The sequence below is a fragment of the Lytechinus pictus genome, chromosome 10 (assembly GCF_037042905.1).
Source record: "Lytechinus pictus isolate F3 Inbred chromosome 10, Lp3.0, whole genome shotgun sequence".
NCBI classification, from domain to species: domain Eukaryota; kingdom Metazoa; phylum Echinodermata; class Echinoidea; order Temnopleuroida; family Toxopneustidae; genus Lytechinus; species Lytechinus pictus.
Window position 1 is genome coordinate 28,824,620 of NC_087254.1, and position 25,034 is coordinate 28,849,653.

Consider the following 25,034-nt stretch of genomic DNA (forward strand, 5'->3'; position numbering starts at 1 on the left):
TTACCACTTCTGCAGCCCCTTCCCCCTCTGGCCAATTAAAGGTATTTTCATGCTGAATGCATTCTTTTAAGAATTATTCAAAAAATCTACTGTATTGCCTGAAGTGTATATTTAGTCAATGACAATTCATGAATTCTCTCTAACAGGGATGCCACTAGGTGTCCTCCAAAAATACTGAAACTTATCGTGGGCCGGGATAGTGTCCAAGAAAATTTTTTTTAGGGGGGGTCCACCTTTAATTTTGGGATGGACACATGTCACAGGTAAAAAATTGGACAAGCAAAAAAAAAAAAAAAAAAAAAAAAAAAAAAAAAATTAGGAGGGGGGGGGGGGGTCCGCCCCCACCTCAAATTTAGGGGAGGGGGGGAGGACCAAGTGGTTTCTTACCTTGTTGTGATCGATGACTTTGAAGTCAATTAGGTTTGAAAAACTGACGGTAGTTAGTTGTGTGTTTCTGAGTCATAGAACGCTAGACCAAAAGATTCAGTCTCTGTATTTTGGTTGTTCAGCTGAACCGCATTGGCTCCACTCACCAATACATAGACTGAAGAGTTGTTGGCCCGTACATAAAGACAACGTATCAGCTAACCCAGGGAGCTCCGGCCCGCAAAGCGGGCCGGGGCTAGCTGATACGTAACCCAAGGAGCTCCGGCCCGCTTTCAGGGCCGGAGCTCCCTGGGTTCCGTATCAGCATGCAGCAGTAACGTTAGATCTAACATTCGGCGGAAACCCGATTTTCGGATCGTTTTTGGTACATAAAATGTCACATTATAAAAAAATAATTACATCCAAACTTACGAAAAAATATATAAAATTCAGAAACATCGTACCTTAGACCGCAGTTACCGCTAATTCCTTTCAAATGATGATCAAAACTTAGTCATCCTCGATTCCTTCGTTGGTCATCGTAAGTTGCCATCTTGGATGACGTCATCATTTGTACAGACGTATTTACCAGTCGCTATTATACCGCGATTCGTGCCGCTACTTTGCGCTTGTCTATGTGCGTGCGTTTGGAACTTGGCCAGGATATTGATAATTCTAATCAGAAAGCCTTGATAAAAGCATTACTCAATGAACGTAGTAGGCAGTGCGCGGGTTTATAATTTATGTACTGTATAAAAGCAAATATCTCGGGGAAATATCTCTCACTCGGTCGATCGACATGCATCGCAATCGGAAGAAATAGGGGGGAAAAAGGGAGGGCTTTCCGTTTTTTTTAATACACAGAAAACAGGAAAAGTCGGAAATACGGAAATAAGACAGATAGCAGGAAAAAAGCCGGAATTCCGTATAAATACGGAAAAGTGGCATCCCTGCTCTAATGTGCATTAAATATATCCGAATTTTTTTTGATGGTTTAGACAGCTGTCAGTTACTATCAAATGTTGTTTCTTAATGTGTTCTGCTACCCAAAACATCCGTGGGACAACGTTCCGCCGCTCCCTCACAAAATCATACCTCCGCGAAATCTACTGGATTCTATCTTTCCAATGTTGGCAGCTCTGCCGAAGACATTACAGAGATGGATTGGTAGACTATTCAGCAATTAAAAATTGGTATTTGAGATGATGAATCTTTTCAAAGAAAATATGACTCTGAGAGCAGCTACGTTTATTTTTAGCATAGTTTCGCACATGCATAAGCGTCGGGGGCGCAAGGGAAATACGCCTCATATCAACAATGCGCATAATAATTTTCAGAAGAGACACTTCTATTGGTTGGCCTATGCATATAACCAACCCAGGATCATCACCTACCAAGCTTCCCCTCTTGCTCTGCTGGCCGTGTCATACATCCTGATGAAGTGCTGGACCGGTGAGCCTTCAGGTGCATCCACCCTGCCTGTCTCTACAGCTTCCTTGGCTGCCTTCTGACACAGATCATCCAGAGGCAGTTTGTACAGCGCATCCATTGGACCATTGTGTGGCTGGTAGATGACAGGGTTGGTGGTATCCAAGCCAATCTGATTGGCCAGGCAACACACACACAGGCCAAGGATTGTAGATGGGATACCAAGAAGCTGAAATATGATTGATAAATATCTCATAGTGTACCACTCCTGAAATCACCACAGATTTGACAGATACAGGACATAAAAGATCCTCAGCAAACAGTTTACATGTAGATTATGAATGAGAAAGAGGAACATTTATTACAGACCACGAAAATCAGGGTCATGTTTAATAAAACAAATGCAGACTCCATATCATACATGTATATGTTATTGACCAATCAAATTGCTCCATTTCAATAGCTTATATTATATAAGCTACCAAAATGGAGCAATCTGATTTGGTCTATAGAAAATATCGGTAACTAACAGTAGCTTGTATGTTTCTAATGTAAAAACTTTTTGACTATATCAAGAAAGTTGAAAAAAAAACATTTAATCATTTATTAATTTATTTCCATTTCTTTTTTTTTAATATTCATTTATCTAATTTTTATATATTTTCTTTTTTGGGAAGGGGGGGGGGGAGGAAGTAAGTATTATGAAAACATAAGAGGTGTTGAAAACATGGCTGAAAATATGAATTATGATCTCATAAAAATGGTCTAAAAGTTAGGTAAAGAGAAGTACTCACTGCGGTGGAGATGAAATCCACAATGAAGAGTTTGACTGGCCTGACTAGCATCTCTTCTGAATGAATGAACCCTAACAGTTCATTGGTATCCTGATATACTAAACCATTATCAGTCAGTTCATGGGGTAAACCTGTGATTAAAGATATGAGATTGTGAAATTAGTATGTAAAAATAGTGCTGGGTGATATTTCAATATCCAACTTATGCGAAATTAAAAAAATATTGAATATTTGATAATGGTTCTATGATTATTTTGATATATCGCAGTAACATAATACAACAAAAATATTGTTGATTATGAAAAGTTGATCAATACATTGACCCACAAATGCTGCCCTGTATTGCTTTAATCCAACTAAGAACTTCGTAAATTGGTACCGAAGTGCCCACTTTTCACAGACATGCACCGATGAAAGCCCTACTTTCCTGCTCTCACGAAATTGCAGCTCATAATGTATGCATATAATGAATTTTCTTACTCTGCGATACAGTGTTGATGATGTTTGCTCACACTAATCAATTAACATTAAAATCAAATATCAACCAGCACTAGGTACAAACGATATTTATATGAGCAAACATTTTTATAGAAGACCAACTTGCATCAATCATGAACAAAATCTGAGCAATGCGTAAGTAGTTTTAAATGAACCATATGATCAACTAAAATTTCCCACCAGCAATTGTAGAAAATTAAATTTCAACAATTTTAATAACAGTTACCTGAGAGAGCCAATGCATGGTTTCGACACTTGGTGAGACAGGTATGCGCAGCCTCCAACTGTTTTACAAAGAAGAGATCACTCAGCAAAGGAATAGTGTAGCAACTTACAGTCATTGTCTGTAAAGAATAAATATTGACATTAGAATATTGTCTAGAATAAACAATCATCATCACCATCACCATCATCATCATTATCGTCACCATCACCATCAATGTTCATTATTGCTTTACTCCTTCTGTTTGGAATGACATTTAAAATTAACACAATTAAGTTTTGTTATGAAGTAATGAGTCATAGCGAAAATAGGAGAAGAGACAAGATCAAAAACAGGCTAGAGTTCCGAATTTCTGGACACAAATACAAAGCACATGAATATTTCCAGTTTCTCTATTAAAAACACCTCATACATTCATGTTAAGTGATACACATATTTTTAAAGCAGGGTTCACACTACCTTTACACAAAAAGAAACTGATAAAGTGTGTGTAATGACCAACCTTTGGGCTGACAGCCTCAAAGAACACGCCATCTACCCTGAACCACTCTTGAGGGAAGGCAACCTTGTCCCAGCACTCTGCAAAATCCTCTAGACTCTGCCCAAGTCTCTTGAAAAGGACATGAATGGCTGCTAGCAGGTTCTGACCCATGGTGGGAGGCTGAGAAGCGGCTGGATCAGGAATCTCGTCTGCTGGTGGCTTGACTGTCCTGGCTGATGGATGCAGAAGACTCTCAAACTTGGATCGGAGCTCCTTGACTAGTTCTGAAGATGGAGCCTACAATAAAAAGGTAAAATAGTAAAACAAACTGACTTCAAACAAATTTCTTTCAGGGAATATCATATTATTCATAAAAATGGAGCCCTAAGAAGGATAAAAAAAAGTTGAAAAGGATTGCTAAGAAAGAGTCATAAAATCGAGCACTTCAGAATAATCATGTAAGACACTATGGGAGTGGGTCATCAGGATTATAACTAACCTGTGAGTTAGGTTCTGCTGCAAGAAGATCAGTTTCGACCTGATAGATGACACTCTGCAAGGGAACCTGGGGGTCTGTACATAGGGCATCTAGGGCAGCTAGAGAGGACACAACCGAAGCATCGCGGCTTTGGATCAACCTGACTGCCTCAGAGGCAACATCACTGAAATGCTGCAGTAATGTCTGTAGTTTCAAGAATAGAATGGACAGATTTGGAATAAACAGCTTTCCCCAAACCAGAGAGAATGACACCTGACATAATGCAATTGGAGGGTTTGTGTTCGTCTGCTTACTGAACAACTATGTATAACCACTTTGAATCATTTATCCACAATAGAGAGTAATGATAGTAATTTGATGAGCTCGATTAAATAACTCAAAGTGTTAGCATGTAGGTTGCATTTGAATTGAATAAAAAGACTAGATTGAGAATGCAACCCTCATACAAACAAAACATGTGTCTTGAATAAAGGATTCCATAAAAAAACCACAGCATAGGAAAAAATTCCTCGAATGCTCGAGCGCCCGATCAAGGTAGCCGTGCTAAAGCCGGGGTAATAATAATTCAATTCAATTCAATTCAATTCAATTCATTTATTCAATTCCAATAAAACTTACACATATCATACAATTGCGTAAAAAGAAAACTTGAGCAGTGAAAATTTTTAAATATAATATTAAAATACGATATATAATATAAAAAGAACACATCATTATTGGAATAGGGCGGTCATAAAAAACCAAAAGGAATTGTCTGGATAACCACCCTTGATAACATAGTATAGAATTAGATTAAATCAATTTATAAATCATATTTAATAAAGAAAATTTATGAATAGGTAATGGGCATATAATTTTATAATGAAAACAAAGCAGAACACAACAAGATACAAAGACCGCACAAACCCAAAACAATAACAGGCAATAGCAGGGCCCACTGGGAGAACAGTTTTCGGAACTGAAGTGGCTACCCTGGGTAAATATGCCGTTATTATTATTATTAGTAGTAGTTTTACAGCACAGAAGAGAAGGAGCAATGGGCTTACAAAACACATATATCAATCACAATTCATATTTCTATTTCTGAGCTAAAAAAATAACATGAATAAAGTTCTACTTAAATTTAGAACAGATCAGATCGGATATTACAGAGTCAAGTGACCGATATATACAACTTTGAACACGTCAGTAGTTTATGAAGGCTAGAACCATCTTTCAACATCTAGATACTTCTGTAAAACAGCTACTAGTAAAGAATGATTTTAGAAAAATTCAATAAAAGTATGAATTGAATTTTATCACATGGTATTATTAGACAGGAGCTGAGAGGGCTGTGAGCTAATGTTCATACCTGAAGCTGTTCGTAGACTGCAGTTATGGATTTGAAGCAGGAGATCAGGTTGGGTAGAGAACAAGGGTCTTCATTTTCAGGCTATATAAAACAATATGATATCAAAGGTTTGTGTAACAAAGAAATACAAAGAATATTAATAATCAACTTATTTTTTGTTACTGGGACAAGATAAAGTTTGTAACTTCATATTGGTGTCATCATATGTGAATGCCTACTTAAAAACCCACGCAACAAGTTGACCAATAAGAATTCAAACTGCGGAGGCTTTAAGGTACCCCTTGATGGCATATATTTGGTCCTGAAAGGACCACCGAAACTTGATGTTCAACAAGTATATATTTGATATTTAGTTCAAAAAAGCAAATCATAAGCTCTGAAATGAAACATAACTTGTCAAAATTTATCTAACCAAACCCAATAAACTAATTGATTAGATGAAGAACAGATTCAAATAACAAGAATGAAACATTATGAAATCTACTAATTGTTCCCCTCAAACAGTATTAGCCCAAGGAGTTGTACCCCCTGCTAATAGGCCTAAGCATAAAAAAAACATCCTGAATAACATATTAACATATTGCTAATCAGATGGAGGGCCTTATACACATGAGATGCTAATAAAAAAATTGGACATGCGAACTTACCTCTATGCCTAATGATATGATCCCCATGACTGATTCTATGTTGACAAGTGTTCCACTTAGTTCATTCAGAAACCAGCGTCCATTACGAGACAAGTACTCAGGAGACATGTTAGCTGTAAAGAAATAAATATTGAAGGTACAGATCCAGAGGCACGGGAGAGACATGCTCCGATATTAAATCCTGAAGACAACAAATTCATATACCCCTTCATTTATGAACGTCTGCTTCTACTTCTGAATGTTGATGGATATTCAAAATAATGTGAACTACTTGAATCACTGGTTTGAAAAAAAAGTGGTTATTTATGGCAAGTTTTCAAACCTAATTTCAATGATCCCATAACACATAAAATAATAATCTCTGAATGAATAATTAAGTAATTAAAAACATTCCAACAAGAAAACTAAAGCACTGCAAAACAGATCAAACGATTGTGATGTCCTAAAGCCTCAATCATTCAATATCAATGGAATTGCCAACTACAAATGTGCAGCTCCATGGATTTTAGGGATTGCTTGAAGTTACTTACCTGACATAGCATTTTCCATGAGCAGTGTCGTGCTAGAGTACATATGAAGTAGATTCATCATGTTCATTGTCACAAGTGGAGGTGCTGCACTTTCATGTTCTACAGAATAGAACAAAGCAGATATCAAATTCATGTTAACAGTACACAACATTATTTTAAAAAGTATAAATATAGAGCAAAACAAGCAGATGGGATATTCATATGTACACTTTCATCAAAAAACATTAACAGCACCACATAACTATATAGGTGTGCAGATTATACCAATATATAATGCAATACAAAATGCTGAGAAAATATGTACAGAAATCTGGTCTACAACATGCATACAATACATCAACAAAGGACCCTTGATCCCTTAAAACACTGGGGGAAGCATCACCAATAGTTTGTTTGTAGATTGTACAAGAAATCTTCATAACAAATTCCAAGTATATGCTTGGAAGGGTACATCAGGCTAAATAATTTGATTGGAATAAACAAATATAAAAAAGGCAGAACACTGAAGACCCATCACAATGGAATGACCCCCCCCCCAAAAAAAAAAAAAAAAAAAAAAAAACAGTTACTGAATACTAATTGACTGAATTAAATATCAAATGACTTCAAAAATTACTCATTTTTTTCTAAATAAATGCATATACAAGTATTTCCCTTGTAAATCATTACAAATAAGTGTTTACCTCTTACACTAAAATAGAGCTCAATCCTATTTCCCCATTCATACATCAGAAAATTGTAATAACTTTAAATTCAGGTAATAAAACCTGAAAGAAAAGTGTGAAGATGACATCATCAGCTCCCTCATTGCTTAATCACGATGACAAGCATTACTCCGATTCGCTGAAATACTACAATACATTAGTATTCAAAACTCTGTTATACTACATCTGTCTTGATTAAATCTTCAGTGTCTTGCTTTAAAACATTAAACCCTGTTGCATGTCTAATCCCTATTATCTCCATTCTTCCTATACTTCAAGAAAAGCTCAAGTCGTGATAATTACAACTTTTTAAATGAACAAGAAAAGAGCAACACATTATCTCAAGAAGGTGCCACATACAGGTGTTTAAACATAGATATTTTACGCAATTGCCTAATTACTATTCATTTTAACCATAAAAAGTACATGTAAACAACATCTAACACCCCCTACCTTTGATCCAGTGTGTCAGTTCTTCCATACTATGTGTCATCTGACCCTCTGCTGCCGTTTCTCTTTCAACGCTTCCCACCGTCCAGTCAGCAGCCATGGAGAGATTGGCTGCTGTCGTAACAACCAGATCCTGAAGTTGAATCTCCATGGCAACTACCTCCTGGATTCTAGCAGGTGTGGGCGGAGCATAACACGACTTGAAACTTGCTAGGATGTTGGCACACCTGGTCAATGGGTTAAGATGATTATAGATTGTTATTCCTGGGATCAATCTTAAAATGGGTTGCAATGTTGAAATCAAACTGAAACTGATATTGATCTCAAATTGTTCAATTGACGGATAAGAATGAGAATCAACCTTATTTTTTAGTTTGATTTGAAGACATCACAATACTTTAGAAGACAAGCCTTGTAAATTTAAAAATACGAGCAATCATACTAGTAACATCAGACTATGATCCACACACGAACTAATTGGCTATCATCCAATTAGGTGCAAGGATTCCCAGTAGCTTATAACATCTGTCCATGAAAACTACTGACATAACTCTTCATGAAACCCTCCCCTGAAGTCTGCCTCATCTTATAGTAAATAATACTAATACTAATAAATAAAAGTTATATTAAAATCGCACATTACATTAACATCCTGGCATTTGGTACTCTTTATGCCATGAGAGCCTAAACTCTGCAATAACCAACACTTTAGAATTCTTGTATTGTATCAAAATTAAAATACTGAATAGGTTCATTATTGCGGACTGAAATAATCGCTAGAGGGTATTCATTTGTCTCGCAATTTACTATGGTCAACAAGGAAATTCGTGATCACTCTCGCAAAAATTAAAATAGGTAAGAACTTACATGTCTGATGTAAATGACTGTTGTAGCTGCTGCAACCACTGGTGCCAAACATATGTACGTGTCATCTCATAGAAATTGGGAGGGAACTGAAGTGGACAGAGGGATTAATAAAAATGATTTAATACAACCCACACTCAAAAAGAAAATTCAGTAGAAAAATAAACTGAAAATCATTATTTACATCATCTTTTTAACCATTATCTTCAGCAGCATCACCATTACTGTTATTACAATTATAAGGACCACTACGAACACTAAAACCACAACCACTTAAACCATTACCATCATCATTACTGCCATAATCCTCTTATCTGTTTCATCACAATCATCAATACCCCAACCATCATTGCTTTCACCATCATCAGGGTCAGAGAGTCCAGAAGTATGACATCATCAATTTTCCAATTTTGTATTTCAGCATTTGTTATACCATTGGCCTGGTTGTAAATTTCATAAACTAGGCAAATAATACATTAACTTAATTGGGTTTATTCATGAGGTCACATTTTGAGCCCCCGTGAACCAATTCCCAACAAATTTGGCTTGTAGAGGTATGTCATCATGCTCAACCAAAAAATGCAAAAAAAAATGCTGAAAAAAAGTTTTTTTGTGATGTCAAAACTTCCGTACTCTATAACTATCGTAGTCACAAATAGCATCATCACTACCACCACCAACGGCTTCCAAGAATAACATCCATCTCCTCTACATCATAAAGGCTGGTATAGGTTTCCTGCTTACCAGAGTGACCATGCTATAGTAAGCCTTGAGGATCTCTACACATGAAACTACCAGCTCTCTCCTCTGTTTAAGAACCTTCTCCATCTCACTCTCAGCTTGTTCACACTGTAAAAGGAACATGGAATTCAAAGAGGTAGACATTTGGAGATTAGAAATAATTCAAGGATGGAAGATAGAATTGATAAAGCATCATTCAGCAATTTTCTTATTGGTCAGACATGACAACACTAACAACCTCACTTATGATAACTTAAATACAAGTGCTTATCCCCCAAGTTGATTATGGATTCTCGTTCGTGTCAACTATGTTGCACAATTCACTCATTAAAAAAATTAGATGATCTCATCAGATTGTCAATCTGCATTAAAAAATCAAGTTTAATTCCAACTTATCTACTGAATCTACAAGTCATTGCGGCAACGAGCCATTATTCCTAAGGACCAAATGATCCAAATATCAGAACAGATTACCCACGTATGCACAAATGTACATGAACAAAGTTTTAATTTCATCCATCAAACAGTTCCTTTTATTATTATAAAAAGTTACATACAATGACTCATCTACCACCTGAAAAATGTCATTTTCATGCAAACAATAACTAATATTTTGAATCTACAAGTTTATGAACAAAATTATCTGTCACTCCTATACATGTATGTGCACATGATCCTGGTTTTAAGTTGATCAGTCAAAAGTTTCCTTGGTCCCCACCCAATCTTGTTATGGTCATATACAGCATTACTTCACAGGATTGACAAATGAAAGCTTCTACATATACTAACCTGTTGGATGATTTGAGCTTGGCCAGCATTCTGTAGGAAACTCACAGCAGGCACATAGCTTGGTGCTCCTTGATTTCATTAAAAGAGAGAAATGCATAGATTTATTGATTTAAAAAAAATAGATAAACAAAACAGCATAACATTTGAAGTGATAGTCTTTCTAACACTTGGGACAAATTTCACAGAGATATTATTGAAGCAATGGTTTAAGTCTCCAGCTTACACAGAATTAATCAGGGTTCCCACAGAAATTTGAAAACAGAATTCCATGACTTCCCGTGACGTCCCGAGAGTTATGTAGAATTTGGGATGTCACAAAACTGGGAAAAATGGAAATCATGAACACCAATTATAATAGCAGAGTAAGATCACAGAGTATGAGAGTTGCGAGACACGACAAACTGGAAAGCTGCCATAGCCAAGAGGTAAAGGCAATTCCATGACTTTTCAAAAATTTTCAAAATTCCCTGACTTTCCCTGCTTTCCATGACTGTGGGAACCCTGTTAATGTATCAATTTCACTTAATTTTTGCATAAATTGAGAAAGGGTTTAATTATTCATAAAATCCTTGTTGCTACGGTCTGAGTCAGGTTTGAGTTCATTGTTCAATATTCAAATTCAGTAATAAAAATCAAGTGAAATTAACATGGTTTCAAACATGAATTTGAAAACTGTCTTTGTGAATTAAGGCTTTACAATACTGAGGAGCAAAGAGGGGACTATCCTTATTCATAAAGGATGACAGCACATTATATATCAAAATTATTGTCTTTGTGGTACATGTAGTGTGGCATGAGGTCATGACAAGGATTTTTTTTGGGGTGGGGGGGGGGGGTTCAGAGAAAAACTTTCAAATGAAGTCAATAAAAGTTTAATTTTCATTTGATGCAATTTAAAGAATGAGAGATATGTAAAAGTAGACAACAAAATAATATAATTTAAAGATCATCTATCATTTTAAGCAATTTAAAGAATAAACATCTGTTAAGTAAATGTGGATAGAAAAATACACAGCAATATATCAAATTGATATGGCTTCTCTGCATTTTTAATCAATGTAATCCTCTCATGCACGTTTTAAATGTCATGTTAAATCACAATACACATTTCCCTACGGACAAAAAATAGATTGGATTAAATTGAATTAAACCTCTGCTATGGAAATATCCATTTCAACTCTGAAGAAAATCAATTTGGTACAAAGACTCTGCAGTCAACAACTTACCAACATCCAGAGGTTGTTCAACCTGTTGGCTAAGAGCTGCTAGATCTTGAATGGCTTCTAATGCTATCTTGTGCTGGATGTGATGGTTGTTGAAATCCTGAAGCTGTGCTTCAACTGATTTCAATGCTTTATCTCTGGTTTCCAACAGTTGTCTGTGCTCACGGTATCTAGAGGATAAAGTAATAATCTAACTTTTGACTGAATGCCTCATTGTATGTCGTTTATGTACACCAAAACAGGGGTGATTCTAAAACTGTACCCTAGTCAGCGTTTCATGAAAGGACTTGTCAGATGTTTTATCCAACAAGTCATGTTTTGTAGGAACAATGGTTCTCAGACAATCAAAATCAAGGAAGGTTGTCAGGTCAGATTGAACAACTTGTCAGACAAAAATATCGATGAAACTGTTGAATGAAACATGACTTGTCGACTATTGAAATATAGGATTTTATATTTCATTGGTTGAAAAAAAAAAAATATATATATGATAGACCACATGATCATTCTGTTGTGAGTGTGCTCTTAATGAAACTGTAAACAACAGGAAATTATATTTCTTGAGAATGATACAATAAAATCATAATTTTCATTAAATCATCTGTATGATTGACTATACACAATGAACAATAAATTGTTTAAATTAATCCTATCACTAATACCTCAGTCACATTTGCTTTACGGCGGCTGTACGGTGAATAAAAAACAACCGCTTTAACATTTATGCACCAGCAACATAGGTGGTTTGAATAAAAATGAATGAAACAGCTGTTTTCGACTCGCTGTAAGGCCGCCGTAGGACAAATGTGACTGAGGTATTAGCATTATAATTTGTATCACAGGACTCAGGCTAATGTTGAGCTTGAACTCACCTTTCATTGAGACTATGCAGAGAATGGGTCTTGTCCTTGAGAGCCGTCTGTGCTTCTTGTAGGTGCTGTTCAAACGTCTTAACCTCACCTTCCATATCTTTCTTCTCTTCAACATCGTCAAGAAGGAAATCAAGATGCTCCTCGAGCTTTACCATTGCATCCAACATGTCCTCTCTGCAAAAAAATAAATCATCAAAGAATCAGTTTAAAATGATTATTACTTGTATAACTGATATCAATTCGCCAAACTTTACTGTGTCCAGTTCCTAACTGCCCAGAATGAAAAGCAAAGCAAGACATTATGGCTTTTATGACCGTTGCACCTCTACTTTGATATGAGCTTCCTCAATTTGTCTACCTGTTCTCTCCATTGGGGTTTTTATGATAACCTATAAACTTTGTAAAGTACTGTAAATTTGAGCATATAGGAGCACTACTTCAATAAATTAGTTCCTTTTTATTGAAAAGTTTGTCTTATTCATAACCCCCCTTTATATTTTAAGACATGATTGACATCAACTCTGTGTCACTCAAAGTCTTTTTTCTTTGACAACTTAGTACATCTGTATCAAAAGGCAGTCAATAAAGAATTTTGAAAAAGGAGTAACAGATGCACAAAAGGCAGACTACCAGGGAAGGTAAGCATGTTTCAAAACTTGTACATATTTTCAAGTGAGGCCCATTCAAATATACATGTAGCAATAAACTAGGTAGATACATTGACTTATTATGGTAGATCAACAGTACACGATTGTAAGTCCTCCAAAGATACTCACTGATTCTGCATCCAAGCTTCCCTCATCTCAAACACCCTGGACTGGAAGAGGCTCCTGGTGATCTCCACCTCCATCTCCTTCTTGTTCAGTCCAACATCAGGAGCAGCTGGATTGACCTGACCACCGCCGTAGATCCCTCCAGCGAACCCTCGATCGTTCCCTGTGGTCCAGTCCACAAGGGGATCATACACAAAGGCTTCCAGCAGGTTCAGCAGGGTTTCACGACCCTTGCGCATGATCTTCAGAACCTCCTCTGAGGACTGACGGAAGTTACCCTGAAAATCAAGCATAATTAATCAGTAAGTCACAATAGTTAATAAAGCTTCCAAATGAAATTGTAGACAAACAAGCACTATGAGACTTGACTGTAATTTGCGCTATATAAAAATTGAGTATAATTATCATTATCATTAACCTACCTGAAAGAGTAACACATCCTATACTTTTTTTTTTATAAACAAGCCATGAAATTCAAAATAAACAAATGATGTACAAATTTTTCTTTAAGACTATATTTTTCAGACTACTAAGAGTTTCAAATCTTGCACGGTATGCATCTTTCAAGCTAAAAAAAAAACCCACCTCAAACTACAAACCCTATTCGTCATTTTTTCCAATCTCTCCCTGAAATTCTCCTACAATGAGATAGATATCAAAATGGGTTTTAGTTGATTGGTTTCAACAAACTACATATTATTAAAAAAATCTGCCTGATCAATTCGATTGTCTCATTGTGGTTTTGGAGGTGGGTTGTTGAGTGTGTTTCACCATTAGGGGATATATTTTTTTTTACCTCAACTCCAGTGATTCCCAATGCAGCTTGGACATTCTGAGTCATCCTGAAAGGAACTCTCTCTGGAACTCTTAGATTCTTCCCTTTCTCAAAGCATACATTATAGTCAATATGAACAACCTGGAATGGAGGTAATAGAAAGTAATCAAATACATCATACATGTACACTCCTATCAAAGGAAGTCCAGATTTAGTCATATATATTTTTGGAAGTAACTATCTTAAGAAATGTGAAAAAAAAGTATGCCACAGTTTTAAGATTCAGGAAGTTCTTCAAACAAGTAAAAGCCTGTGACACAGTGGGATATAAACATGTACATTCAAGGACCAGTGTGTAACTTTGTATAAAAAAGAGCAATGTCCATGGTTAAAATTTGTTGAATGTCCTGAATTTAATCTGAAAAGGAGAAACCCTGATAAAATAAAAGACAGAATATTTCTTACCTCGCCAGTTACAAAATTGACCAACACATTGTCCAGATGCCTATCTCCAAGACCGATGATGTAACCAATCATAGACATTACCGCTGTAGATCGGCCAAACGCTTGGGTTAGATGCCACCATTCAGAAGCACTACCACTGCTACACCACAGCTCCCTGTAATAGGTGATGTCAATTTCACATTTGATTTACAATTTATGGAAATTAAGGCAGAGGGTAGGGTAAAATCAGTATCACTCATCCACTTTTCACTAAATCAATCATTTATATTGATTCTATTTCGATAATCTAAATTTGACTTAAAATTATTTCACTGTTAATCTGAACTGTCATATCACAATACAATAGTACAAACATGCTTTCAAGGAAATCAAGTCTAAATCTTATCATAAAATTGCATCGTTTTCACCAAACCAGCAAGAAGAAATTGCTATAAAACTACATTGTATAGACGCTTAAAATCGCTTTTTAATAGCAGTGTCTTTATTTCTACACATTATTAAAAATGGAAGCCTGGGAGGACAAATCACAATATTCATCCAAAATGTTCCTCTGCCCCTCCCCCCCCCCCCTCTCTCTCTCTCTCTCTGCCCAATTTCCAATTCTCGCTACCCCAAATAGGAAAAAATATCTCATAATGCGCGAGACGAGATAACTTTCACTCCGTCGGGTCGTCATCACCACTTCCGGTTCAGAGTCATGCTCGCGCGAGGTTCGCGATACTGATTCCACCACACTGAAATCGATGCCAATGCCCAATCAGCGTAATATGTACAGATTATAATACTTTTTATTTAATTTGGTCAGTTTTGATTCCATTTGAATTATAAATAAAAATAAAAAATATATTCTACGTGAAAATAATTTTTATTCATGTTTTTATTTGGTTATAAAAAAATTAAACAAAAAATTGATATCTTAAAATTTTTCATTTAGCGACCGGCCTGACATCACAATCGTATTCGACTAGACGCTATTATATACACTACAGCATTCATTCCGTTCAATTTTTTGTCGACCACAAAACGGATAAAAAATCAATTTCGGAACTTTAAAAATCTTAAATTAACAGAGGAATACCGTGCAATGGAAAGCGTCGGACACAATTAGTGACTTTAGCAGAAAAGGCCGTTAAACTGTATCATGAAAGAGAGGGTTGTGATCACGAACTTTCCGAGCGAAAGCGACGTTGTGTTGTTGTGGATGACGGCACTGTTGATTTGAATGGCAAAACAGTGCATTGGACTTCCGAACAGGAAGTTGCAATACCGAAAAGCTATCCCATAATGCAATGCGCGTTACAGGGATTTTTCTCGGATCTCGGCGAAATCGCTATTTGGGGGTAGCGAGAATTCCCTTTAATATTCCCTTGTTATTACTTTGCAAGTAGATAGTCTGGAGTGTCAGTCACCAGTTCCTGTAAGACCTTTCTCATCATGCTCAGAGGCCAGTCCTTCCGAGGAGTTTGGCTGGACAGACCCTGATAAAACAAACATAAAACACACAGGTTAATACAATTTTCATGACCAGCAAATAATTCATACAGGCTTAATACATGTTTGTGATGCATAAAACACACTAAATAGAGCTTTCTTCAAATAAATTGCTTTTTAATCTTTAATTTAAGCATTAACACTGCTCATAATTCATAACACGATAAAATTTGTTTACATTGTTCAATTTATTGTAAATCCATGCAGAGTTGTATGCAAATATTTACAAAGAGTCCTTCGAGTGTGCAGAACAGTGATGGGCCAAATGAACATTACAACGGAGGTCTAGGCCCCATAACCCAAAGATTATTTATCAGTCACAGAACATATTTCAGGATTGATTGCATGAACAATGTACAGTCAATTACAAGATCAGTCCCTTTGTGTTTGTGTTACTGGACTCACAGGTTTGTAAGAATACATACCTCTTCCTTGAGTGCCTTTGTCACTTTGTTGTAGAAGATTTCACTGGGTTTAGCCACTGGTGGCGGGTTGTTACTATCTCCAACCTGGAGACATAATAAAAGATAAAACATTCATACTTCAACAAGGAAGGTACATGAATTGACCTACCAACTCACATCTGTTAAGAATCCTCATAGATGTATATATTTTTGCATGCATGAACCACCATACTTATCATGACATAAAAAATATGCATTTTAAATGAATGAATAAGGTGGACAATTCATTTTTGGAACAATTTGACTTTTTCATTTTAAAATTCCTTGAAGAGTGCATCCATAAAATTAAACCAAATTGTAATTCCTTTGGAACAAGTTCCACGAGTACCAGGTTTGAATTGCCGACTAGGCTGCAGTTCATTAAGAAAGTCATTGAATCATTTGGCATGACTACTAAAACCTGTATATCACACATTTCAAAACATTTGAAAGGCAAGTTAAAATATTAAACATGAAAGTGTGAGCTAAGTCAGCTAAACATGTCTGCACCCAACAAATAAAGATAATATTACCTTAGAAGCAGCAGCAGCTACAGCTTCTCTCTGTTGCCATCTCTTGTAGAGACTGAAGAGAGCTGAAGCTCCATCAACCCAGGATATCAGACCGGAACGAGGTCCAAGAGGGGTGACTGAGTAGTGACAGGCATGGAAAAGTGGCGCATCTTGTCTGTTATGAACAAATATCACAGCGTCATTTCAAGGTCAGTGTTCATGTTGGTGTTGGGTTTGAGGGCATGAATTGGACTACTGATTCTTGTACATACATGTATACAAAATTTTGTAATATTTGAACACCAATCACATTATTCATCACTAAATGCCTCCCATCCAGCAAAGTCAATCTAAACACACCTTAATTTCAGTATTGGTGTTGAGGATGGTGCTAGTTTAGCCAATAAACTATAACCTATGGACCCCTACGAAAATCATCATTGGCTAATAGGGTGTTCCATCCCACGAGTGGTAAATAAATGAATGAAATAAAAATCAAAACCTGATTTCAACACAAGCTTTGTCATACACTTATAACAATTGAATGATTCAAGAGTTGGTATGGAAAATTTGAGGCACTGTTACAGCTAAACATTTATGCATGTGATTTGAAATGACAAGGATAATACAAATGTATGTATGACACCAAAAAGTAGTGCATAAGAACTAAAACACGATAAATATAAATCATAATAAAATCAATGGGCAGTCTGGGCTCGCCACATCTCTTTTTACTTGTGATTGTTTCCAGAAAGCAAAACCAACACACTATAACTTGTCATTTACCTTTTGTTCCTGGCAAACATACAGTTGACGATCGACAAGAACTGCATGATCCTCTCGTCCAGATGAAGGTCTTCCAGACCCTTGAAGAGGTAGGTGTATTTCTTACCATCAGATCCTAGGAATACAAGCTTCTTAGGTTTGGTCTTTGTAGGAAGAATGTTGACTGTATTTATGAAGGATTCTATGTGAATAACCTGGAGAGAAAGTGAATGAGATATAAAATATGGTAGCAGAACTAGCAACTTCAATATTCACTGCTGTTGGGGAATCTATAAAGCAATAAAAGTAATTAATGTACATGTATCAATCTGAAAAATCCTGACATTTTGCAGGAGGCTCCCAGAGAATTGAACTTGGCAGTTCTAGAGAAGGCAAGATGTTAACGCCTTGAAGGATTTTGAATGGAAAACATGTTGATATCGAATGAAACAATGGTTGGATATAAACTAAGCTAACAAGTTTGGTGTCATTTCCCCATATTCTGAAGTTGGGTTTAACTTAGATCATGGTCTAACTCTGTGCTAAAACCGTCGAAAGCCAAATATGTCAAAAGTTTGTTTACATTGTATTCTTTGTTTACTGTGCTCTTTCATAATTTTATCAACGGTGAAGACAGCTACCTCATTCATCCTTCCCAGGCAGGAAAGAATGATTCAATTGTCAAATGAGCTGATAAACTGAACATTTACTGTTACAGATTAATGTCACACTTGGCTTTCCATAGTTAAACCACAACTTTAGACCAGAGTTTAAATTAAACCCGACTTCAGAATAAGGGGCCCTCGTCTTGGTCTGTCTTAGGGATCATAATTCTCGGTCTTGGTCTCTTGTCATACCCAAGACTGTCTCGAACACAACATTGCTGAACAGCCCTTAGCCCCGTTATTTTCTTCGCTTACATAAACCCATATAGGATACATAATTGTGCAAGTACCTGATTTGTATGACAGACATGACCAGGTAGAGGGATGGCTGTTGATTTCATCTTGGCTAGCTTAGGACTGATCTCACTCATCTGAAGCAAGAAGGTGGAGCGACGATTGGAACGCTGCTGTAGCATGTGACCAAGCTGGTAGGATTAGAGATACAGAAGATAGATTGTAATCATCAGGGAAGCTTTTCATGAAATAAAGTGATTTTCAATATTGTTATAAGCTGTCAAAACCCTTGAATCTGATTGGCTCATAGGAAATTTGTCAGAAAAAAATCAATAAATATTTGTTCCATGAAACACCCTCCAGAACTGTCCAAAAATGACTAGATTTACAAGAAAAATTATCATCCTGACTATATTTGACTGGAGCTTATACTGACCAATTGAAATATCCATCAAATGTGTAAATTCATATTCAAATCCCTTATGTTGGACTTCTTTGAAAATTATTTGTCTCTGCTTTATTAAAAAAAAAGTGTATTGCTTTCAAAATATAAACGTAGTTCATGATATGGACAGAGTTTGGCCAGGAGTGTCTATCAGTTTGGACGTTGCTCAGTACAAGGCATCTATAAAAGCAAAGTCAGAGCAGACCAGAGCGAAATCGCTCATTACTCTCGTACATTTTCACCCCAATTTACAGCATGTGTGAACCACTAGGAGGCTGCACCAGTTCAAAATACATCAGTTTTTTTTACTATCATGTAAAGAGTCATGAAAGATTTACCTGTTTGAATGGAGCCCACGATTGTTGAGGTTGTTCAGGATTGTCAGGATACTTGAGTGACTTGATGGCACACTCTAGCTGATCCTTGAAGGCTTCTTGGAATGCCCTCTCATTGGGTGTGTCTGCTGGCTTCCCAGTGATCTGGCTCAGCTGTTCCAATGTGAACACAATCTGAAAGAGTATACAGTAAATTATTAAATTTTATACCCTTTTCACCCAGGTCACTTGCTAAACTGCTTCAGTGTGAGCTTAGTCTGAAAGAATATAAGAGAATTAACATATCTATAACCTTTTCAGAGGTCACTTGCTTTAGTGCTCCAGTGTGAACACAATCTACATGAATATAAATGTATGTAGAATTATCAAATTATTACCTCGTTCACAATGATCACTAAACTACTCCAGTTACACACAAGATATAATCACTTTCACAGTGGTCACTTGCTTAAAATGTTCCAGTGTGAACACAATCTGAGTATTGAAGGAATTATTGAATATATAGGGGAAGGCGGGGTAAGTTGTGACACTTTTTGCATTTTGCATGATAGAATTGATATGACTAATGATATTGTAGAAATAAGTACCTTGCCTTTAAATATGATTATTGGGAAATCTTTTTCACCTATATTCAACTTTCTACCCCCACACTGAAAGTCGTTGTGACCTTTGAAAAAAACGATGTCAAGTGGCACAACTTGCCCCATCTGTGGGGTAAGTTGTGCCACCTTCGGGGGTAAGTTGAGCCACAAAAACTGTGTACAAAATGTATGCGGGAAGAACCAGCATGTCAATTTTTTATTTAAAGTCTTTTCACTTGCTAATTCTCTAAAAGTACTAACATTCTCTAAAAGTAAAAGAACTGTCATGTGAATTTGCTCTTTTCTGCCTGCATATCGATGACTTATTAAGGTTTGATTGTGTTTTTATTTACATTACCATAAGAATTACCATGGCTCAACTTGCCCCATGTTTGCTGGCTCAACTTACCCCAGTCCGAACTTAATGCGATAATTTCGCATCCACACATTTCTTATGTATCCATCATGTAAAAAACTGTGACGAGAATGAAGATCCATACCTGGACTGACAATGTTGTTCATATGCTTTATTATAATATGTAAAGAAGTGTGTGTGTAAAAAACACTTATCTATTTCACACCCTTTTTTACTTTTTTGGCTGAAATTTGTATTTTTCCCTCTAAAAAATTACTTTTTGTTTCAAAGTTGAAAACAATGTGGTGGGGTTAAGGGTTATGTAATGGGTCATCAATACATGACACCACCATAATGTCTAACTAATTCATTATTGGCCTGGGGGCGGTGGCTCAACTTGCCCCTATGCTCAACTTACCCCGCCTTCCCCTACCCATTACAGAATTGTCACTTCCTCATCTAAGCAAGTGTGAACACAATCGAGCAGAATAGACGGAAAATTATCAATTTTATATTTCACAGTTGTCATTTGCTCAAATACTAAATTTTACAGAATATACAGAGCATAGCCAAATTTATACAATTGTCATTTGCTAAACTGCAATCACTATTATGCTGGTTTTCTTACGGGTTTCATGATGGCTTGATGTTTCTTCATCATCAAAGCTCTCTTCTGTCGATGTTCTAGGCTTTCATTCCTGGAAACTCTCTTGGCTTCTTCTTCAAGTTTCTCCAGTCGTCTGAAATTAAAACAAAAGACATTTAGATTTGGATACATTAGGCAAACATTTATTATTCTCACAGTTAATAACATATGGAAATTTTCCAATTAAATACAGATTTATGGTAGTTATGTTTCTTCACTCGCCTGAATATGCAAAGTTCTTGAAATACAAAGTTTATTAGTACCAGCAGTGATAATGTACTATCGTACATGTACAAAAGAGAGCATTCAGTTAAAGGAAACAGTGCATGGACGAAGATCTCACGATTGAAATCTTAATTTGGTTTATGATGGTGGAGTACCTTGTAACATCTGACTGTATCTGTGTGAGGGTCCCGATCCACACCTCCTCCCACAGCAGCGTGATCCGCCTAAGTTCCTGGACCAGCACTTCCACTTGAGACACGAGGTTGGGATCATGCAAGGACAGCGTGGAGACCAGCGCCCTCAAGCAATCCTCAAGCAGGTGCATGGAGTGATTGTGCTGCTTCCGCTCCTCCTCCTCATCCCCGACATCCTGAGAGACATCCTGCTCTCCTTGCTGGCTGTCAGTGCCACCCTGCTGGGAAGAGGACAGGAGGCTGTCCTGGAGAGGGTTGACCTGGGGGCTGGTCAGGAAGTTGGTGATGGAACTCGGTTGGGCTGTGAAGAAGATTGGTAGTTGATTACATAATAAGCAGTCAAGTTTGCTAAGATCGGATCTGCTGGGGCTGACGAAATGGATCAATTTTAAAGTCTAACTTGCATGAATGAAGAGAACCATCTAAAATCCAATCAATAAAAGGGGTTTTAATAGTAAATTCCTTCAACTTTGACAAAGGCCATACTTCTAGAAAGTGAATATTGAATGAATGATTGTAGCTTTTTATATACAGTAGAGGTGATCCTGCCTATGTTTAATATCTTGGGACTACCTCTATCTCTATGTATCAACACAAATAACTATGTTCAAGAAAAGGTCTCACCTAATTGGTTCTCCACCTCAGCAGTGCCAGTATCAGGGCTTCCTACCACAGCCTGGTAGACAATCAGGTGCGGTGAGTCCTTAGCAATACGACAAAGAAGATCAGAGATACTCTGACGAACATAGGCCTCTGGGTGATTGAGCCGAGAGAACAGCTGAGGGATAATACCTACAATAGGAGGAACAGCAACGTTATTGGTTAACATTTAAGATCGAAAAAAGTTTAATATAATACTTGAAAATAGTATAACATATGACTTATAATTCAAAATACAAATCAGAAAGTCTCATATTTTGATAACTTTTGGAAGTATTTGCCAACAGTGAAACTTTACCATTAATATTTGTGATTTCATTAGAGTTATAAACATTAACGATATGGCCAGTTCTTACAATATCAGTAAAATCTGTGAGAAGCTCTAATCTCTCACTGTTATTAAAGTTACTGTGTAAGAATGACAAGTTATCCAAGCTGAAAAGGTTTATCAAATGGTGTCCAGTGGCCTGTTGCACAAACACTTACATTTACGCACAACTCAAAGAAATCAATTGCAAGCTCATAATATGTACTTCTGATTGGTTAAAAACCAAATTGTGTTTGATTATCTGAGTAAGATTTGATAGCGACCATTTCCTCAACAGGCCAAGGGTCTTACTTTTCCAAGGTCCTGTAGGTGTGGTAGCGAATCCATCCTCCAAGACATCCCTGAGTTCGGAAGCATACTTGACGAGCAATCTCAGCAGACGAAGGGTGGCTGTGATGTTGTTATCTTCCTGTCTACCAAACCCTACCATGCTCTCACTCTCGCTTCCTTGTCCTCCACCCACTCCTCCTGTTCCTCCTGCGCTGCTGTTGTTCAGGTTCAGTTCCGTCTTGGCATTGTTGCTGCTGGTGTTCAGCTGGGTCATGGGAGCATCTCTACTGTCAAGGGCATTCTATTTTAGAGGTCAGAACGTAAACATGGACGTCGGGTTGGTGTTTCAAAAAAGCTGTTTGCAAAGTTGACTTCAAGCATGACTGAAATATTTTTTTATTGGTTTCTACCAATACAAGTGTCTGTTTTTCCTCCAAAAAAAGTTGCATAATTATACGAGATAATATAAAGTTAGAATGTACATATAATTTTTAAGTTCAGTCTAGATTTCTTGATCTTACTAAAGAAGGCATTATTTGCAGATTTGAAGATTTGCAGAGTATCATTATTTCATCTTCAGGTAAGTGCAAAATATAAGCAATAATAAAACGTCACTTAATAAAAGAATGTGAGACCCACTTTGACTGTACAAAGCAAACACTTTTAATGTGCTTATTAATCCAGAGATATAAGATTCCAAAACCATACATTTTGAAGCTCAGTTATTTCAAGTAAATTAAAGTCAAGATTTAGGATCCAAGTGCCATGAATTTCAAATCCTAACTATTCCATGTGAACGAAAATCAACTCCTTACCCCTCCATTGAGCTTGAGAAACGTAAAGTAGCTCCAGACGGAGAGACGATAATGAGAGAAGATCCTTCGACACACCCCTGCCCATACATCCAGGAGATGCTCAAGCACTGAGCTATCCATGTCAGCGAGGGAAGGACACACTGATATCAGCAGCAGTCTTGTTGTCTCTGAACCATCATGATAATGGGCCTACAAGATAAAGTAAAATGGTTATAAACCAATCCAGTGGGTTTTTCGTAAAGCTGTTTGTAAGTTACGAGTGACTTAACAAATGACTGGTGATCCTTTCTTGTGGTAAGTGATACACATCAGATTTTCTTTTGCGTTGATTTAAATCCTAAGAAAGGGTCACAGTCATTTGTAAAGACTCTTGTAACTTACGAACAGCTTTGTATCCCTACTAGACTGTGAAGTTTAACTTGCGTAAGCAATGGTGGTCAGGGACATAAAAATCTGAAAGAAAGATTTCTCCCTCATGTAAATTCTTCATTTTTTGCAATCCCTTTTAGCAATAATGTGGCCAGGCAGGCCTATATCTGATGATTCCTCAACCACTGCAATTTAGAACGCATTAAACAGCATACTATATGTAAGGCCAGTGTTGAGATCTTCAGACAAGACAGTGTATTCAGAAGAGCGTATGTTAATGTGTAATTTGTCTTTCTATAAGATCTGTCTGTGCTGCCATGCGTAACTCACATTCACTGTACATGTAAGCACAAAGTCTGTATACACATAGGGTACTTGCCTTTTTTTGTTTCAGACAATATCGCATTGGCCTTTTCATTGTTATGGCATAAACATTACACATTTGGTGTTATTTTACCTTAACATGTAGGTTTGATCTTTACACAATAACAGCTATACTTTTTTGAGAATAGTAAACATAGAATAAATTTTTCTAAGGGAGGCCAGGACCCTATAAAACAGACAGAAATAATAAAGAGAATGACTTCTGAGCCAATTTTATATCATCCTTACCTGTCCTTGTTCAACTATATCTTCCTCTTGTACGCTGCTGATGGTGCAGTGAGCCTGACTCAGAACTCTCAAGATCTCATCAGTTTCAGCATTGGTTATTTCAGCTGGCAGCACAGACAATACTATTGCCTTCTCACCCTCTGTAAGAGCCACTCCTTTGTCCTCACTGTGAAATTCAAATAATTGATCTCAAGTAAGCCTGTACATAAGTTATTCAAATGATCGCTTATTTTACCCCAAATCCAGTTTGCTCTTCGTCAACCTACAGGTTCGGGTGAATCTGCCTCAGCTAAATCTTTTAGGACCACAGAAACTTATTTGGATTTATAATAGGCCACTTGACTTAAAAGATGTAAATAACACATGTTAGCATATTCTGGTCTACACAAATGCTTTGACTTCAGGCAATTATTTAACAAAATGGAAGGTCAACTTAAGCGGTCTTCTGAATACCTGATTGGGAGACAATGGTTTATAAAATGTGCTAAATATTAGGAAATCAATATTTCTGAAACTGGATTCTTTCAATGCTTCATATATCTGTAATTACTTTTGTACTCTCTTTCTCAAAATCCAACTTTCAGCTTCTATTTCCTTGAGTAACCTATATCACTGC

At 36.8% G+C, this 25,034-nt stretch overlaps 1 protein-coding gene across 1 annotated transcript in view; it reads right to left on the bottom strand.

Annotated features, from left to right (window-relative positions):
* The window catches only part of LOC129269423 (serine/threonine-protein kinase SMG1-like), a 64,377-nt gene that overhangs the window by 12,352 nt on the left and 26,991 nt on the right, over positions 1 to 25,034 (bottom strand). The window contains exons 29-57 of the mRNA XM_064105743.1: positions 24,419 to 24,584; positions 23,438 to 23,626; positions 22,644 to 22,923; positions 21,989 to 22,156; positions 21,326 to 21,665; positions 20,928 to 21,039; positions 19,367 to 19,537; positions 18,640 to 18,774; positions 17,706 to 17,899; positions 16,941 to 17,094; positions 16,390 to 16,473; positions 15,851 to 15,951; positions 14,474 to 14,627; positions 14,030 to 14,149; positions 13,237 to 13,511; positions 12,461 to 12,634; positions 11,592 to 11,758; positions 10,366 to 10,433; positions 9,580 to 9,684; positions 8,839 to 8,924; positions 7,975 to 8,198; positions 6,818 to 6,916; positions 6,288 to 6,400; positions 5,641 to 5,721; positions 4,290 to 4,472; positions 3,812 to 4,087; positions 3,313 to 3,430; positions 2,589 to 2,719; positions 1,761 to 2,023 (exon numbers count right to left, since the gene is read on the bottom strand). Coding sequence (XP_063961813.1) covers positions 1,761 to 2,023; positions 2,589 to 2,719; positions 3,313 to 3,430; positions 3,812 to 4,087; positions 4,290 to 4,472; positions 5,641 to 5,721; positions 6,288 to 6,400; positions 6,818 to 6,916; positions 7,975 to 8,198; positions 8,839 to 8,924; positions 9,580 to 9,684; positions 10,366 to 10,433; positions 11,592 to 11,758; positions 12,461 to 12,634; positions 13,237 to 13,511; positions 14,030 to 14,149; positions 14,474 to 14,627; positions 15,851 to 15,951; positions 16,390 to 16,473; positions 16,941 to 17,094; positions 17,706 to 17,899; positions 18,640 to 18,774; positions 19,367 to 19,537; positions 20,928 to 21,039; positions 21,326 to 21,665; positions 21,989 to 22,156; positions 22,644 to 22,923; positions 23,438 to 23,626; positions 24,419 to 24,584 — 4,731 coding nt within the window. The remainder of the gene's footprint in view (positions 1 to 1,760; positions 2,024 to 2,588; positions 2,720 to 3,312; positions 3,431 to 3,811; positions 4,088 to 4,289; positions 4,473 to 5,640; positions 5,722 to 6,287; positions 6,401 to 6,817; positions 6,917 to 7,974; positions 8,199 to 8,838; positions 8,925 to 9,579; positions 9,685 to 10,365; positions 10,434 to 11,591; positions 11,759 to 12,460; positions 12,635 to 13,236; positions 13,512 to 14,029; positions 14,150 to 14,473; positions 14,628 to 15,850; positions 15,952 to 16,389; positions 16,474 to 16,940; positions 17,095 to 17,705; positions 17,900 to 18,639; positions 18,775 to 19,366; positions 19,538 to 20,927; positions 21,040 to 21,325; positions 21,666 to 21,988; positions 22,157 to 22,643; positions 22,924 to 23,437; positions 23,627 to 24,418; positions 24,585 to 25,034) is intronic.